Here is a 17,606-nt window from a genome sequence, read left to right on the forward strand (position 1 = left end):
ATAAAAATAAAAGACTAAGATGGGCAAAACAACACAGACACTGGACAGAGGAACTCTGCCTAGAAGGCCAGCATCCCAGAGTCACCTCTTCACTGTTGACATTGAGAATGGTGTTTTGCGGGTACTATTTAATGAAGCTGCCAATCACATTTCGTTGATCTGATTTGTGGAATTTCTTTCCTTCTTAATTAGTCTGAGCCAATCAGTTGTGCTGTGAAACAGTAGGGGTGGTATACAGAAGATAACACTATTTGGTAAAAGACCAAGTCCATATTATGGCAAGAACAGCTCAAATAAGCAAAGAGAAATGACAGTCCATCATTACTTTAAGACATGAAGGTCAGTCAATCTGGAAAATTTCAAGAACTTTGAAAGTTTCTGCAAATGCAGTCGCAAAAGCCATCAAATGCTATGATGTGAAACTGGCTCTCATGAGGATGGCCATAGGAAAGGAAGGCTCAGAGTTACCTTTGCTACAGAGGACAAAATTCATTAGAGTTAACTGCTGCCTCAGATTGCAGCCCAAATAAATGCTTCAGAGTTCAAGTAACAGACACATCTCAACATCAACTGTTCAGAGGGGACTGCATGAATCGGGCCTTCATGGTCGAATTGCTGCAAAGAAACCACTACTAAAGAACACCAATAAGAAGAAGAGACTTGCTTGGGCTAAGAAACACGAGCAATGGACATCTGTCCTATGATCTGGTGTGTCAAAATGTGAGATTTTTTTTAGGTGAACGGATGTGTGATTTCCACCGTGAAGCATGGAGGAGGTGTGATGGTGCTTTGCTGGTGACACTGTCTGTGATTTATTTAGAATTCAAGGCACACTTAACCTGCATGGCTACCACAGCATTCTGCAGGACAATTACCAAACACACCCCAGGCTATGTAAGGGGTATTTAACCAAGAAGGAGAGTGATGGAGTGCTGCATCAGATGACCTGGTCTCCACAATCACCCGACCTCAACCCAATTGAGATGGTTTGGGATGAGTTGGACCGCAGAGTGAAGGAAAAGAAGCCAACAAGTGTGGGAAAAGAAGCCAACAATATGTGGGAACTCCTTCAAGACTGTTGGAAAAACATTCCTTGTGAAGATGGTTGAGAGAATGCCAAGAGTGTACAAAGCTGACATCAAGGCAAAGGGTGGCTACTTTGAAGAATCTCATATCTAAAATATATTTAGATTAATTCAACACTTTTTTAGTTACAAAATGATTCCATATGTTATTTCATAGTTTTGTTGTCTTCACTATTATTCTACAATGTAGAAAAACCTTTGAATGAGTAGGTGTGTCCAAACTCTTGACTGGTACTGAATATATACAGTGGGGCAAAAAAGTATTTAGTCAGCCACCAATTGTGCAAGTTCTCCCACTTAAAAAGATGAGAGAGGCCTGTAATTTTCATCATAGGTACACTTCAACTATGACAGACAAAATGAGAAAAAAAATCCAGAAAATCACATTGTGGGATTTTTAATGAATATATTTGCAAATGATGATGGAAAATAAGTATTTGGTCACCTACAAAAGTTTATCTCAATACTTTGTTATATACCCTTTGTTGGCAATGACAGAGGTCAAACGTTTTCTGTAAGTCTTCACAAGGTTTTCACACACTGTTGCTGGTATTTTGGCCCATTCCTCCATGCAGATCTCCTCTAGAGCAGTGATGTTTTGGGGCTGTTACTGGGCAACACTGACTTTCAACTCCCTCCAAAGATTTTCTATGGGGTTGAGATCTGGAGACTGGCTAGGCCACTCCAGGACCTTGAAATGCTTCTTATGAAGCCACTCCTTCGTTGCCCGGGCGGTGTGTTAGGGATCATTGTCATGCTGAAAGACCCAGCCACGTTTCATCTTCAATGCCCTTGCTGATGGAAGGAGGTTTTCACTCAATATCTCACGACACATGGCCCCATTCATTCATTCCTTTACATGGATCAGTCCATGTAAAAAACAGCCCCAAAGCATGATGTTTCCACCCCCATGCTTCACAGTAGTTATGATGTTCTTTGGATGCAACTCAGCATTCTTTTCCTCCAAACACGACGAGTTGAGTTTTTACAAAAAGTTATATTTTGGTTTCATCTGACCATATGACATTCTCCCAATCTTCTTCTGGATCATCCAAATGCTCTCTAGCAAACTTCAGACGGGCCTGGACATGTACTGGCTTAAGCAGAGGGACACGTCTGGCACTGCAGGATTTGAGTCCCTGGCGGCGTAGTGTGTTACTGATGGTAGGCTTTGTTACCTTTGTCCCAGCTCTCTGCAGGTCATTCACTAGGTCCCCCCGTGTGGTTCTGGGATTTTTGCTCACCGTTCTTGTGATCATTTTGACCCCATGGGGTGAGATCTTGCGTGGAGCCCCAGATCGAGGGAGATTATCCGTGGTCTTGTATGTTTTCCATTTCCAAATAATTTCTCCCACTGTTGATTTTTTCAAACCAAGCTGCTTACCTATTGCAGATTCAGTCTTCCCAGCCTGGTGCAGGTCTACAATTTTGTTTCTGGTGTCCTTTGACAGCTCTTTGGTCTTGGCCATAGTGGAGTTTGGAGTGTGACTGTTTGAGGTTGTGGACAGGTGTCTTTTATACTGATAACAAGTTCAAACAGGTGCCATTAATACAGGTAACGAGTGGAGGACAGAGGACAGAGGAGCTTCTTAAAGAAAAAGTTACAGGTCTGTGAGAGCCAGAAATCTTGCTTGTTTTTAGGTGACCAAATACTTGTTTTCCACCATAATTTGCAAATGAATTCATAAAAAATCCTACAATGTGATTTTCTGGATTTTTTTTCTCATTTTGTCTGTCATAGTTGAAGTGTACCTATGATGAACATTACAGAACAGAACTTGCACAATTGGTGGCTGACTAAATACTTTTTTGCCCCATTTTATATATATATATATATAAATATTATATATTATAATATTGTCTTTGTATCTCAAAATCATTGTAATGTGGTTAACCTTAAAAATCGAAATTAAAATGATTAAAATCTAAAAGTTCAAATTCGCCCTTGTGGGAAAAGCCACACTTGACTGTTGCACTTGAATCATTCCCACGGTTAATGGCTAGGCCCGCTAACATATGAAACCACACACTATTGCAGAGACTTTGATATTACCGGCCGCAATTGATATGGGAGAGAGTTACAGAAACTCACATCAATACCTTTGTCAGATAATACTGTTAAACAAATAATGAAAGCTATTGCTGACAATCATGAGGAAACTCTGACTGAACGAGTCAAAAACTCCACAGCTTATGCTCTCCAAATGGATGTTAGCTGGGACCCCACAGACCCCAAATCCAGAACAAAATCAAGAAAGCGTACTGTATTATATAGAGCCATTATTGCAGGGAACTCTGTTCCATCTCATATTGCTCAAATTATCAAACAGATAAAGCAACACCTCAAGGCACAATCCCTCTCCCCTATTTGACCTAGATAGTTTGTGAATATGTATATTGATATGTAGGCTACATATGCCTTTTTTAAATTATTGATGTAGTTCTATCCTTGAGCTGTTCTCGTCTATTAATGTTATGTATTAGGTCATGTTTCATGGTTCCCGGGCGGCGCAGCGGTCTAAGGCACTGACTCTCAGTGCTAGAGGCGTCACTACAGACCCTGGTTTGATTCCAGGCTGTATCACAACTGGCCGTGATCCGGTTTAGGGTTTGGCCGGGGTAGGCCCTCGTTGTAAATAACTATGTGTTATTCACTGACTTGCCTAGATAAATAAAGTTTAAATACATTTTTTTATCGTGTGAACCCCAGGAAGAGTAGCTGCCGCTTTTGCAACAGCTAATGGGGATCTTAATAAAATACCGAAAAAACACATCCACGACAATGTTCTATTTCACACCGAGGCTTGGTGGTTATCGATGGGGAGTGTTGGAAAGATTTTTCGCATTGAGAGGTGTGTTGTCACTTACAATGGATGTAATAAAATAAAGACTCGGTTGACTTTCTGTGTAATTAAAATAAAACGTGTCTCCTTGCCTATGTTGCTGGACCCCCGGAAGAGTAACTGCTGCCCTGGAACCAGCTAATGGGGATCCTTAATCAATACAAATAAACAGACATATTTGGGAAACTGAAAGAACTGAGCGCAAGCATGCAGGGGAATACAAAAACATTCTACAGATGAGTGACCGATTCAGAGGAAAGACTTCTTATTGGATAGGCTCTTTCAAAAGCGAACCATGCCCCCTTCCCTCGGCTGTGCGTGTTTTTAACAGAAAACAGCATCAGTAAGTGTCCCACACAAGTGATGACTACTCCCCTCCAACGCTTGGAAGAGCAATTTGGGACCTACTTCGCGATCCGTTTGACTGTGATCCTGACTCAGTGACATGCTGGTAAGTCAAATCGAACAGCTGATCGAGCTGTCATGTGACCGAATGCGGCAGACAACGCATTCATGGGTCACTACTGAGGAGTTTTGGTTCCTGACTCAAAATGAATAAATATCCTGACGTCTCCCACTGAGCATTAATGCCGTGTTCAAAACAACTGGGAACTCTGGAAACTCAGACTTCCAACTTGAGTGTGTTCAAGACAACTGGGATCTCTGAAAAAAAACTAGTTTTGGCTGGGGAAAATCGTTTTGAAAGGTCATCTAACTAGCAATCCCAACTCGGGAACTCGGGCCTCTTTCTAGAGCTCCGACTTTTCGATTTAAAGTTCACTGACGTCATGATTTGACATCGTATTTTTCTGAGTTCTTAGTTGTCTTGAAAGCACCATAAAACTCATGGTAGCCTACCCTTTGCCAGCTCATATCTGTGTGAAGCTAGATTCAGTGCTCTCGTCTGCATTATAACCAAATATCGATCCAGGTTGGATGTGACAGCAGAGATGAGGTGTGCACTATCGACCACGCCCCCTTAATTTGAGAAGCTCTGGCGCAACATTTATCAAAAACAGCCATCTCATTAGTAGTAGTGGTGAGATAAGATTATGTCAGACTAATTTGCAATTGACTGGCATATCCCCACGTTGAAAGTATGTGATGGTGAGTTGAGAATCAGAAATACTGTTTGAATGTTTTTCAATTGACTGCCATAACCCCCCTGACTGCCATAACCCCCCATCTACACACGATAGTGAACACGTTTTTAGAAATTTTTGCAAATGTATTGGAAATGAAATACAGAAATATCTCATTTGCATAATAATTCATACCCCCGAGTCAATACATTTTAGAATCACCTTTCGTAGCGATGACTACTGTCTCTTTCCGGGTAAGTGTCTAAGAATTTTGCACACCTGGATTGTACAATATTTACACATTATTATTTTTTTTATGATTCATGCTCTGTCCAGTTGGTTGTTGTACAAACTCTGCCTTCCCGGCGGGCCCCGTGAGCAAATCAAGTGCACTATAGGTCTGACGCTGGCCAATCGGTTGGCTCAGATGAACTTGTCTGTAGTGAAGTGGCAGGCATGAAAGAAAGCTACAGAAAAGATGATACTGTGAGATTTCAAACGTTTTAAACCATGACTAGAGAGAGAGACTGTCAACCAATACAACAAAGCGATGCTGTTTTTATGAGTGAATTCATGTTTAAATTCTTACTCAGCACTGTCAACACTTTGTATTGAACACTTTTATAAGCCATAAAATGCGCATTCTTCCTATTTCCACTCAGCGCTATAATAAGAAAAGCGGCACTAATGAATGAGTAGGCAAGTGTATCTTTAGGCTTGCATTGTTGTTATTATTAGCGGCTTTGGTCTTTTTAATATTGAGGAATATTTCACTTTCTCTGTTCATAGGAGTAACAACGTGACTTTGTGCACGAGGCAGAAATAATGGGATGCGACTCTAGTTTCGCCAACAGCTGGAAGACCGTGTCCCGTTTTGGTCAGTGTCAGTGGAGGAAAGGGAGAGTGGGGGGATGTTGCTGCTCTCGCCCTCCACTGAGACTGAGCATCAGATTCAGGCACCATCATCCCAGTAAAATAAAAAAGCTAATTATTTAAATGTATGCTCTCTCAGATGTGCTTCGCAAGTAGCAAAATAACGGATCAATTACTGGTGTGATCATATAGCCTACCTCAAATTTGGAAATATAATTGTTTTTAAATTGCCCAAACAACAATGCATTGGCAGGGCAATTCAAGTAAAGACAATATGTGGTGATAATGTATTGGGCCTGTAGCTTACTGCACAAACTTCACTGCTACAGTACTGTTTTTAATTGGTTAGTGTTGCATAGGCTTACGTTTTCTAAGTCATATTAGAAAAAAAATCTGAGCAATAGATCTCAGACTCAGAAAAGGTTGGTGACCACTGTTCTAGTGGTTTTCCCTTTTAACACTATCAACGTTTCCCTTTACTGTTGCAATTGTGATCGAATCAATGCAATATTAGCCACTTTCAATGCAACAACCCAAAACAAAACGAACTATGCAAAAGAGTTTGTTGTAGGCAGAACGCACCAGAGTAGGATTCTGTTGCATTGACACGCAGTTATAGGGAAGGACATTCAAAAAGCACAGCACTTACACAAATGACTGATCATTGGCCGAGAGCAATTTAAAATAAAAAGATTGTGGTCTGTTTTGTTGTAGTTCAGTGCGGCTTTTGACATTATCGATCATAGTCTGCTGCTGAAAAAACATGTGTTATGGCTTTACATCCCCTGCTATATTGTGGATAAAAAGTTACCTGTCTAACAGAACACAGAGGGTGTTCTTTAATGGGAGCCTTTCTAACATAATCCAGGTAGAATCAGGAATTCCCCAGGGCAGCTGTCTAGGCACATTACTTTTTTCAATCTTTACTAACAACATGCCACTGGCTTTGAGGAAAGATAGTATGTCTATGTATATGGATGACTCAACACTATACACGTCAGCTACTACAGCAACTGAAATGACTGCAACACTTAACAAAGCGCTGCAGTTAGTTTTCAGAATGGGTGGCAAGGAATAAGTTAATCCTAAATATTTCTAAAAGCATTGTAGTTGGGACAAACCATTCACTAAACCCTAAACCTCAACTAAATCTTGTAAGAAATAAGGTGGAAATTGAGCAAGTCGAGGTGACTAAACTGCTTGGAGTAACCCTGGATTGTAAACTGCCATGGTCAAAACATATTTATACAGCAGTAGCTAAGATGGGGAGAAGTCTATCCATAATAAAGCACTGCTCTACCTTCTTAACAGCACTATCAACAAGGCAGGTCCTACAGGCTCTAGTTTTGTCGCACCTGGACTACTGTTTAGTCATGTGGTCAGGTACCACAAAAAGGGACTTTGGAAAATTGCAATTGGCTCAAAACAGGGCAGCACGGCTGGCCCTTGGATGTAAACAGAGAGCAAATATTAATCATATGCCTGTCAATTTCTCCTGGCTCAAAGGGGAAGAGAGCTTGACTTCATCACTACTTGTGTTTGTGAGAGGTATTGACATGTTGAAAGCACCGAGCTGTCTGTTTAAGCAACTAGCACACCCATGCATACCCCACAAGACATGCCACCAGAGGTCTCTTCACAGTCCCCAAATCCAGAACAGACTATGGGAGGCGCACAGTACTACATAGGCCATGACTACATGAACTCTATTCCACATTAGGTAACTGATGCAAGCAGTATCATCAGATTGAAAAAACAGATAAAAATACCCTTTATGGAACAGCTGGGATTTTGAAGGGACAAAAACATAGGCAAGCATACACACACATGATAACATATGCACTATACACACGTACACATGGATCTTGTGTTGTAGATCTGTGAGGTAGGGGCCTGATGGCACACACTTACTGAGTTGTGAAATCTGTTATGAATGTATTGTAATGTTTTTAAAATTGTATAACTGCCTTAATTTTGCCAGACCCCAGGAAGAGTTCAGCAGCTAATGGGGATCCATAATAAATACAAATACTACTCAGGCCAAACTTTACACAGACCAGTGTGGCATAAACAATCAGAGATGCAGTAGGGCTATATGCAAATAGACAATTGCCATATATGGATCTATGCCATTTACTTTGAACTGCACTGTGTTTACAGCATGAGTGGTCGTGAGGAGATGCACTTGTTTTGAAATCAAAGCGAGAGCTGCATGTAGCCATGTGTGCACATTTAGTTCATATCCTTTGCTAGTTAGTGAGTTATTAGCCCAGTTATATATCATTTGTAGTAAGCAACAGGGGAGTGATTGCTTCCTACAAGAGCACAAAACATGTACATCTGTGAAAATTTAGTCAGCTGAAGAGCTTTTTTATGTCTTAAAGGGGCAGTGTTGTAATTTGAGACAGGTTTGAATAAGATAAGTAGCCAATAGGCAGAGGGTAGCATAATTTGTCTGAATCTCTCTAATAATGGTATGGGAATAATAATGCATTTTATTTTGTAAAGTGGTTTCTTGCATCAAACATCACAACAACATTTTCAGTCACCTCCTATTCTATCTCAGGTTAATGCATGCCCTGCATGTTCTTTTTTTCTCAAAAGTGTAATCCGTAATGGAATGTAGGCCTACAATGAACACCACACATTGGCTGCTACTATAGGTTGAATGATAGAACAGCTACTTCCATGTTAAAATGTTATGGGATGCATTTTCTCCATTGTTTTTGATGGTAAGCCACTCTGGTAGGCCTACATTATGATCAAATGGCCACTGTTAAAATTGTAACTTAAAGTGGGTACAGCTTCAGTGTTCACAGTAAACGCTGGAAGTTGCACAGAATTTTCTTAGTGGCCAAAACATTGCATAAAAGGATAACCCCAATGCAATTCTGAAGTTTAATTTCAACAGATTATTGTTATTTTTTTGTCAACTTAATTAATTATTGTCTTTTGTTTAATTTATATAACAACATTCCAAACTTGTTTAGCATGATCTAATCCAATTCTGGCATGATTCCACAATTGTTATAAATTTGCGGCAGGCTCAATGGGGGACTTTTATTTTGAAGGCGAATCGCCAATTCCACTATTGTTGCTCACGCTAATGCTGTTCACGACACACACAACCAAATCGCGCCACACGTGGGTCGGCACATTAAAGCCCCCTCCCTCTGCCGACTCCTGACGTCATTCATTCTATTCTTGGGTAGTCAGAGTTTGTAGGTCTATGTATACGACTTTTCCTCAGGAGGAAAAGTAAAAACTATATCCTCCAGCAATTAATTGTTGTCGTCTCTAATGGACTTTTTGGTCCGTATCGCCAAGGCCATTCATGCCACTGTTTTTGGTCATGTTTTCCGTTTGAGAGGACAGAACATTCTCGGCTTTTCAATGATTCTACATGTGTGAGGGTGTCACCTTGATAATGAGCGCGTTTGAACGTAACATGCTGACCACACCGTTGGCGTCGCGTGCGCCAGTGTCTCAAAATAAATGTACACCTACATGTTATTCAATCATTGCACCCACACTGCTTGCGCAGCAAGCATCTGCGTGGCCAGGCGCTAAAATAGAAATTGTTTCTATTTGTGAGCTCAACACACTGCAAGTCCGGCCTCTCCCAACTCCTCATTGGTTTTAGGAGCATATACCCACTTGGGTGATTGAAAGATGAACTTAGGTCCACACTCCAGTCAGTTGTAATGCTGTCTATATAAAAGTCCAAAGAAGAAAAAGAAGCCTGAAGGAAGGAGGAGACATGACAAGAAACTAAAACCGGTAAACCGAATATCTGTGGATTAATTGTCGGAGTAGACCTTGTGCATTTCATGTAAAATAACCCAATGTTTATATACAGGACAAATTATCTAGCGACCGCAAGCTAGCTAGCTAACCTGCCTTAAATGTTTAATGTTTTTTGACTTGTCCCCAAATTAATATAATTGGTTCAGAGTTTGTTTTGATATTTCAACCTGCATGTCCTGATCGTGTGAGGACAGACGCTGGAGACGAGAAGCAAGTACAGGGAGCAAACATTTTAATGAAACACTGACAGGAACAGAATACAGACAGGGGGAAACAAAAACGACAATAATGCTGACACAGGGATCTAACCAAGGAACAGACAGATATAGGAGGGGCAATCAACAAGGTAATGGGAGTCCAGCGAGCGCTGATGCACGTAATGATGGTGGCAGGTGTGTGTAATAATGGGCAGCCTGGCGCCCTTGAGTGCCAAAGAGGAGGAGCAGGAGCAGGCCTGACAGATTGCTTCTGGTGTGGGTGAACAAAATCAACATGCACGCAGATGTGGTCTGGTCAGCATATAACATGCTGACCAAACCGGAAACACGCGTAGGTTGATTTTTGTCCCCCAACACCAGACACGATCAGGACACCCAGGTTGAAATATCAAAATAAACTCTGAACCAATTATATTAATTTGGGGACAGGTTGAAAAACAAACATTTTATGGCAAATTTAGCTAGCTAACTTGCTGTTGCTAGATAATTTGTCCTGGTATATAAACATTTGGAGGTTATTTTACATGAAATGTCACAATCGACCTGTGTGGACCTCAGTTTATTTTTCAATCCCCCACGTGAGTATATGCTCCTAAAAGCCAATGAGGAGATTGGAGAGGCAGGACTTGCAGGGCGTCAAGCATCACAAAAATAATCAAGTTCTATTTTAGCGCCCGGCCACGCAGACACTCTCTGACACGCGCAAGCAGTTTGGGATCAATGATTAAATAACATGTACGTGTACATTTATTTTCTGACATGTCCGGTCTGGTCAGCATAAAAATATAACTCTGTTCTATTTGTGATGCTTGACTCACTGCAAGTCCTGCTTCTCCCATCACCTATTTTTTTTAGGAGCAAATACCCACGTGGGTGATTGAAAGAGGTCCACACTCCAGTCCAGTTAGTAGTGTTAATGTACCTTAAAGTTGGTTTCCAACCGCCATATAAAGTCAGAAGTAGAAGCAGCCTGAAGGAGGAGAGATTACTAGAAACAAACTCAGTTTACCCTTTTAACTGTGGATTAATTGTCGGAGTAGAGGACCTTGTGCATTTCAGGTAAAATAACAACCCAATGTTTATATCCCAGGACAAATTAGCTAGCAACAGCAAGCTAGCTAGCTAAATTGCCATTAAATGTTTAATGATTTTCAGGCTGTCCCCAAATTAATATAGTTGGTTCAGAGTTAGTTTTGATATTTCAACCTGCGTGTCGAAAGTCGGACGCTAATGTGGTTCTCCAACAGCAAGGCTCAGATCAACATGGCAGTGTTGCTATTTGTTTTTAAAAGTTTTTCTGGCTGCAGGATGAAGTTGGTGAAGAGCAATTGCAGAAACTTGCAGTCAAAACTTCATGAATTTGATCACAGGATTTTTTGTAACGTTCATTCGACATGTAGGTGTAAGTCGGACAATTTGTAACTCCATAATGCAACACACATTGAAAGATGTGACCAATGATGGTCACTGACTTGACAAGTGATCCATTCGAACGTACCCAATGTTTTTTTCTGGTTCTTCAAAATGGCTACCATCAAAATTACCATCATAATTAGCACATTTTATGGTAATTGTGTATTATAATTTTTGTGAGTTTGATATTCAAATTGTTTCTAATAGATAAATATCTCAGGAATAGTTTGCTGAGTTTGCAGAGCAGTGTAATATTTTTTTAAACTTTAAATAAGGGCTTGTTAATAAATTTCCTCTGTAGTGGACATAAGGATATGTTTTTTTCTATTGTCCCCATTTACTGTAATGTTAGATTTTTCATATGTACCCTCAACCAAGTCCTAATGGCAAATTCAGTGCACATTAAATAAAAAAAATCAATAAATATTTCACCCCAACACTTATGATGTAAAAACATGTTTAATCATAATCCAAAACCCTTTTTTGTTGTTGCTCAGTCTCAGGGGGATAAAGTTAGTCAGCTGAATAAATTTGAAAAAAACACACTACTAGCCTACATAAAATATTTTGACAGTATCCTCCAGATCCTCCACCACAACTTTTTATGGGGGTTGTGCAGTAAAAAGGGTTGAAAAAATCAGCAAAATGAATATGCCAGGAACCTAAATAGGAAATTGGTGCAATAATATACTTGTAAACTTACAACATTGTATGCCAAGGACAAGAACTCAGTAAGGGCAGTCCCAAGCATTCTAATCTTGGGGTGAACACTAACCACAAGGCCACTGAGTTGTGAAATGGCCCTAAACAACTGTTGAATCAGTGGCAGTGAGTGGGCCCCTGGGTAGTTGGAACCTATGTAACAAGCTAATTTTACTTCTGCAAGGACTAGGTCTCAAGCTAAATGATATGAGTGATTCCATATGAAACCAGGACAAAACATTTTTTTTCTCACAAAAAGAAAGTCATTTAATGGTCCTTTGGAGCAAGGATTGTTGACATTTATTAGAATTGTTTATCTAAAAGCATAATTGAGAAGTAATTAATAATAGTTGCCATATTTATTACATTTTGGCCTTACCCGGGCTTCCTTTAAGAGTCCATAATGTTGTATCAGTAGGTGCTACAAAGCACAGCTTGCTCTGTAATATTAGTATAGTATTTTGATTTAATAAAAATAAAAGTACATTAATTTATGAATATTGAAAAATATTCTGTCAAATATATTGTATACCACCTGCATTATCTATGGACATGACTTATGTATACATTGTTACATTTGATTAAATCGGAATTTAAAAGAATCCAAATCCAGTAGCATCAACTGGCCCTGACTCCACCTGCATTTATTAGATAGGGGCTATCTTCCATGCAATTGTTTATCGATTATCATCATAAACACTTTTTAAAAAATCGTGTTTTAAGAACATTTGTCTCTAAATTCATAAAATAAAATCTAAAACACCACCTGTTCTGATGTTGCACTGTCGAATTTTAGATGCCAGGGGGTGCTCTACAACCGTACAATTTATTTATCACAGTATGCACCATTGGTACGTTCTATCAATTTAACGGAACCATTCTCATATCTAGCGCATCACTACCACATGTCTGTTTGACCGCAGCATGGCAGTAGCAAAGCTGCATGGATAAGAGGTAGGCTACAGTGCCATGTCAATCGAACAACCGCCTGTTTTCATTGAGGACATTCCAATGTCGTTCTTCTCCTTCAGTGTGCTCATTTTTTAAAACGAAACTTATCAGTACATTTATAACTGGCCTGTTAGAAGCCAACATCTTATCTCCTCACTACTGATTATATTAACCTTGGTGTGGCCAAAGGCAAAGCTCATACCCAACACATATCAGGAATTATCAACTGGGTTCACCTGCAGCAGTAGCCTACCTAAACAAGCATGTCTTCTTGCTGTATGTTGCATGTCTTGTCAATTAAGGGTGTATCCATTATGCCGATTATGTTGCAAAACGGTTTCCAAGACCAAACGTTTTGCAACAAAAAATAGTTCATATTTGACAAATTCAGGTAGGCCCCTTTCATTTCCTTCCGTTTGCTTCTTAAACGGTCAACGGGTTTGTTGCAAAAGGTAATGAATACACCCCAGGCAAAATATTTCATCCCCTCTATAGTCACCCTTACTTTGGGGAATTAACAGAGGGAAACATGTAGGCCTACTGAAAACCCTGTTTGAAACATTTATTTTGATGTATTTGATGACAGGCTTTGAAGTGTTGTGCACGTGAACTGGTCGTGCATCTTCTCATTCTCGCATCAGATTTAACTCAACTTTGGCAAGGTAAGTATGCTAAATAACTTCCTAAAATTGTAAATGCCAAATTTTAGGTCAGCAGTGGGCAGTACAATCTCTACTTTTATGCATGTATGCAATTTCCAATAAGCACCCTTTTACTTCTCATCTACTTCTGATTTTGTGTATAATGCACTGTGGAATAATGCACTTTTGAAACTCCTCCCACTTAATTCTCCTTCCGCAACAAATAGTTCCAGTTGAATGAGGATCTCCTGAAATAAATTCCGATGACTGAATTATGTGAATTCGAACATATATTGAAGATTGTAACGATAATTATCATCGATAGTCAACACGGGACTCTTCATTATTTACTTAAAAATGCAATGGGTGTTTGGCGGGAAAATTGTGGCGGAGGGATATGTCAAATGTAGAGCACAACAACCTTTTTATTGAACCCCGCGGAATACTCAGCTGTGATTCTCATGCAGCAATTGATAGGCAACGCATCTTTCTACATCGCGGACCAAGCCTGAGCGCTTTATGAATGCTTCTCAGCCAGCAATCATTTTACTAGGAAAACATCATCTCACTGACGCACACGCTGGCAGGGATTAACGTAACTATCTTGTTGGAATACATTTTACAAGCTCCATTTTTCGCGTTTTCGACTTCGACATCTCGGAGTGAAGTACTCTCCACTTTGTTTTCAAAATTAAGGTAAGGAAGGTGTTGATGACATTGCATTCTCCGTGTAGTTGACCGTTGGCTAAGTAGACTTGCTTGGTATCTATCTGGTAAAGATTGTGAACTTGTAAGATATGTTACATGTTTGCATATGTCTTATATAATAAATGCACTTTACTAGCCTCTATTCTTGCGATGTCTACTCGGTTTAAATGTCCTGGGCGCCACACACCGACTAACTACTTAGTACTTGTATCAGCTGCTGCTGTTTGGTTTTGCATGCTTGCTAGCTATTTGACAGGGCTTTTATGAACTGTGGCATTTTATGTGCATGCACCAATATCAGTTTGCATGCAAGTTGATGCATTCGATTTTTTTTTAAACCAACTAATTTACCTCAAACATCTTTTTCACTCAGAAAAGAGCCACCATGCCGCTGAATTCAAGTTTGGCGAGTAAAAACTACGACTACGACTATGATTCTATCCAGCCATATTTTTATGTTGACAACGAAGATGAGGATTTCTATCACCAGCAGCCAGGACAGCTTCAGCCACCGGCTCCAAGCGAGGACATCTGGAAGAAATTTGAGTTGCTCCCCACTCCTCCTCTCTCCCCGAGCCGACCATCACTGTCTAGTATTTTCCCATCGACTGCTGACCAACTGGAAATGGTGACCGAGTTTCTCGGGGACGACGTTGTAAACCAGAGTTTCATCTGCGATGCCGACTACTCCCAAACCTTCCTCAAGTCAATCATCATTCAGGACTGTATGTGGAGCGGCTTCTCTGCTACAGCCAAGTTGGAGAAAGTGGTGTCTGAAAGACTCGCATCGCTCCAGGCTGCTAGGAAAGATTCAGCCGTTGGCGACAACGCAGAGTGTCCTACTCGGTTGAACGCAAACTACTTGCAGGATCCGAATACTTCCGCGTCCGAATGCATTGATCCCTCAGTGGTCTTCCCCTACCCAATAACTGAGACTCCCAAACCAAGTAAGGTGGCACCACCCACGGATTTGGCATTGGACACCCCACCCAACAGTGGTAGCAGCAGCAGCAGTGGTAGTGACTCCGGTAAGCAGAATAGCAATGTTATAATTTCTTGCTATTTAGGATTTTTGACTTGACCGTTTTGTGTAATGGCAGTTTTTATTTGAGCAAAATGCATTCTCTCTTTGCACATGTTAACGCTGATTTTATAACGCTGTCGAATATGCCTACAGACTAGTCTGAGGGGGAGGGTTTCAGGCTGCAATGTTGAGAAATCAGCTGATGTGGAAAAGGGGGTGGGGTGGAATGCAGTGATTTTTGTGACTAGGGCATGATGTGTTGTATGTGGCTGATTTGTGGATGCTGTTTCTCCTCAAAAATAATGTAAATGCTGACTCGTTTTATTCAATATCATTGCAGAAGATGAGGAGGAAGATGATGAGGACGAGGAGGAGATAGATGTCGTTACTGTGGAGAAGAGGCAAGCGGTGAAGAGGTGCGACCCCAGCACGTCAGAGACCAGACATCACAGTCCCCTTGTGCTGAAGAGGTGCCATGTCTCCACCCACCAGCACAACTACGCCGCCCACCCCTCCACACGGCACGAGCAGCCAGCTGTCAAAAGGCTGAGGCTGGAGAACAGCAGCAGCCGGGTCCTCAAGCAGATCAGCAGCAACCGCAGATGCTCAAGTCCCCGGACATCGGACACGGAGGACTACGACAAAAGAAGGACTCATAATGTACTGGAGCGCCAGCGGAGGAACGAGCTCAAGCTGAGCTTTTTCGCTCTACGGGATGAGATACCGGATGTGGCCAACAATGAGAAGGCAGCCAAAGTGGTCATCCTAAAGAAGGCTACAGAGTGCATTTACAGCATGCAGACAGATGAGCAGAGACTAGTCAACCTCAAAGAGCAACTAAGGAGGAAAAGTGAACATTTGAAACAGAAGCTGGCACAACTGCAGAACTCATGTTTGAGCTCAAAGCGCCATTGACTTATTGGGCTCCGCATTTTTATGCAAGTTAAGACTTGGTGTGTATAGTTGATATTGAAATGCGAAAGTATGTTTTTTTGGGGGGGGTGGGGGTGCTGTCTGATTTTCAATGTTAAACTGACTCAATTGAAGTTATGGGCAGTAAAATATTTAAAGTTTATTTTTATTAATAAAATATAATAAAAAAAATAGGGCTACACATGTTGCATGCCCGATCTAAAATATGGATTTTATGTTTTGTATATAATTACTGACTATTTCTTGAAATGTATTTTTGGATCTCAATTGTCTGGAAGTTCTGACACTTGTTTTCACTGTATGGTTTTTCCATATTATGTTCATTTGAAATATAAATGCATTTCTTTTTGATCATGCCTCGGTCTGTTTTACTTATGGAGACACTTGCATGAGCTCTGTTTGCATTAACACTTGACAGTATAAATACACTTCTCTAAAATAGATGAACATATAAGGTGCTGATGGTAACAGTTAACAAATATATTTCACTCATGGGAAAGGGTGTCCAAAAACTGTTAAAAGGGACACAGGTTACACCAATGTATTCTCTTTGATGTCTTAAGTTATAAAAGACCAATGGAATTGGAATCACCTTTATTCGCCTACATATTTACACGTGTCAGGAATTTGACAAACTATTTCTATCTAGCGGTGACTAGCAAAACCAACTGACATTTTAAGGGTCACGGGTAAAATATATTTAGGGTGAATCAATTTCTTATTGAAGGTTTGGTGTTTTGACTCATTTCTATATTAGATGAGTGTAGTCCTCGCAAGAATTAGTGATGTCTTAACCTGCATGGTCCAGATGGAAGAAAACCAAGGTAAGTTGAACAAGGACCTGGACTGTCATGATTCTCCACCCTTTTAGAATTGTGCACTTGCACACTTCCTGTTATGGATTCAAAAGCATAGGAATGTTGTAAGCATTGGCTGGAGGGACTTTTCACCCATTTGTTAAATCCATGCAAGAAGTTGTGCAGAATTTGGATACAACCTTCATTAACTAAAGCCTTGAACCTGCTGACCTCTGAACTTTACAAGATAAGTATGAAATCATCTTACAAGATAAGTATGAAATCATCTTCGACTAGTCTCTTGTGACCGAACATATGTTACGAGAGATTTTGTTCTGGGTTGCCAAAATAATCTTCCACACACCATTTTTCTTGCAGTCACTCCCTGGTCATGGTTGTTTCTTGCGTTTCGCGGAGCAGCGCAGAGCTGTTGGGATGCAGGACCTCCCGCCCTTACCTACCGTTGACCAATCAGGTCTATGCTGAGCTATACGGAGCCCTACGCATTGTTTCAAAATTTGGGAGGTGA

The 17,606-nt window shown here is 40.6% G+C and overlaps 1 protein-coding gene across 2 annotated transcripts; it reads left to right on the forward strand.

Annotated features, from left to right (window-relative positions):
* The first annotated feature begins 4,121 nt into the window (after positions 1-4,121).
* On the forward strand, positions 4,122-16,636 carry LOC109899466 (transcriptional regulator Myc). 2 transcript variants are annotated; one of them, XM_031836027.1, is made up of 4 exons: positions 4,122-4,379; positions 13,561-13,636; positions 14,697-15,351; positions 15,688-16,631. In XM_031836027.1, the coding sequence occupies exons 3-4, from the start codon at positions 14,709-14,711 to the stop codon at positions 16,260-16,262; spliced, it is 1,218 nt and encodes a 405-aa protein (XP_031691887.1). In that variant the 5' UTR covers positions 4,122-4,379; positions 13,561-13,636; positions 14,697-14,708; the 3' UTR covers positions 16,263-16,631. The 2 variants fall into 2 exon arrangements, with proteins under 2 accessions (XP_031691887.1, XP_020350317.1); XM_020494728.2 differs by lacking the exons at positions 4,122-4,379; positions 13,561-13,636 and adding an exon at positions 13,869-14,311 and having other exon boundaries at positions 15,688-16,636.
* The last annotated feature ends 970 nt before the right edge of the window (positions 16,637-17,606 follow it).

The sequence above is a fragment of the Oncorhynchus kisutch genome, linkage group LG11 (genome assembly GCF_002021735.2).
Source record: "Oncorhynchus kisutch isolate 150728-3 linkage group LG11, Okis_V2, whole genome shotgun sequence".
NCBI classification, from domain to species: Eukaryota; Metazoa; Chordata; class Actinopteri; order Salmoniformes; family Salmonidae; genus Oncorhynchus; species Oncorhynchus kisutch.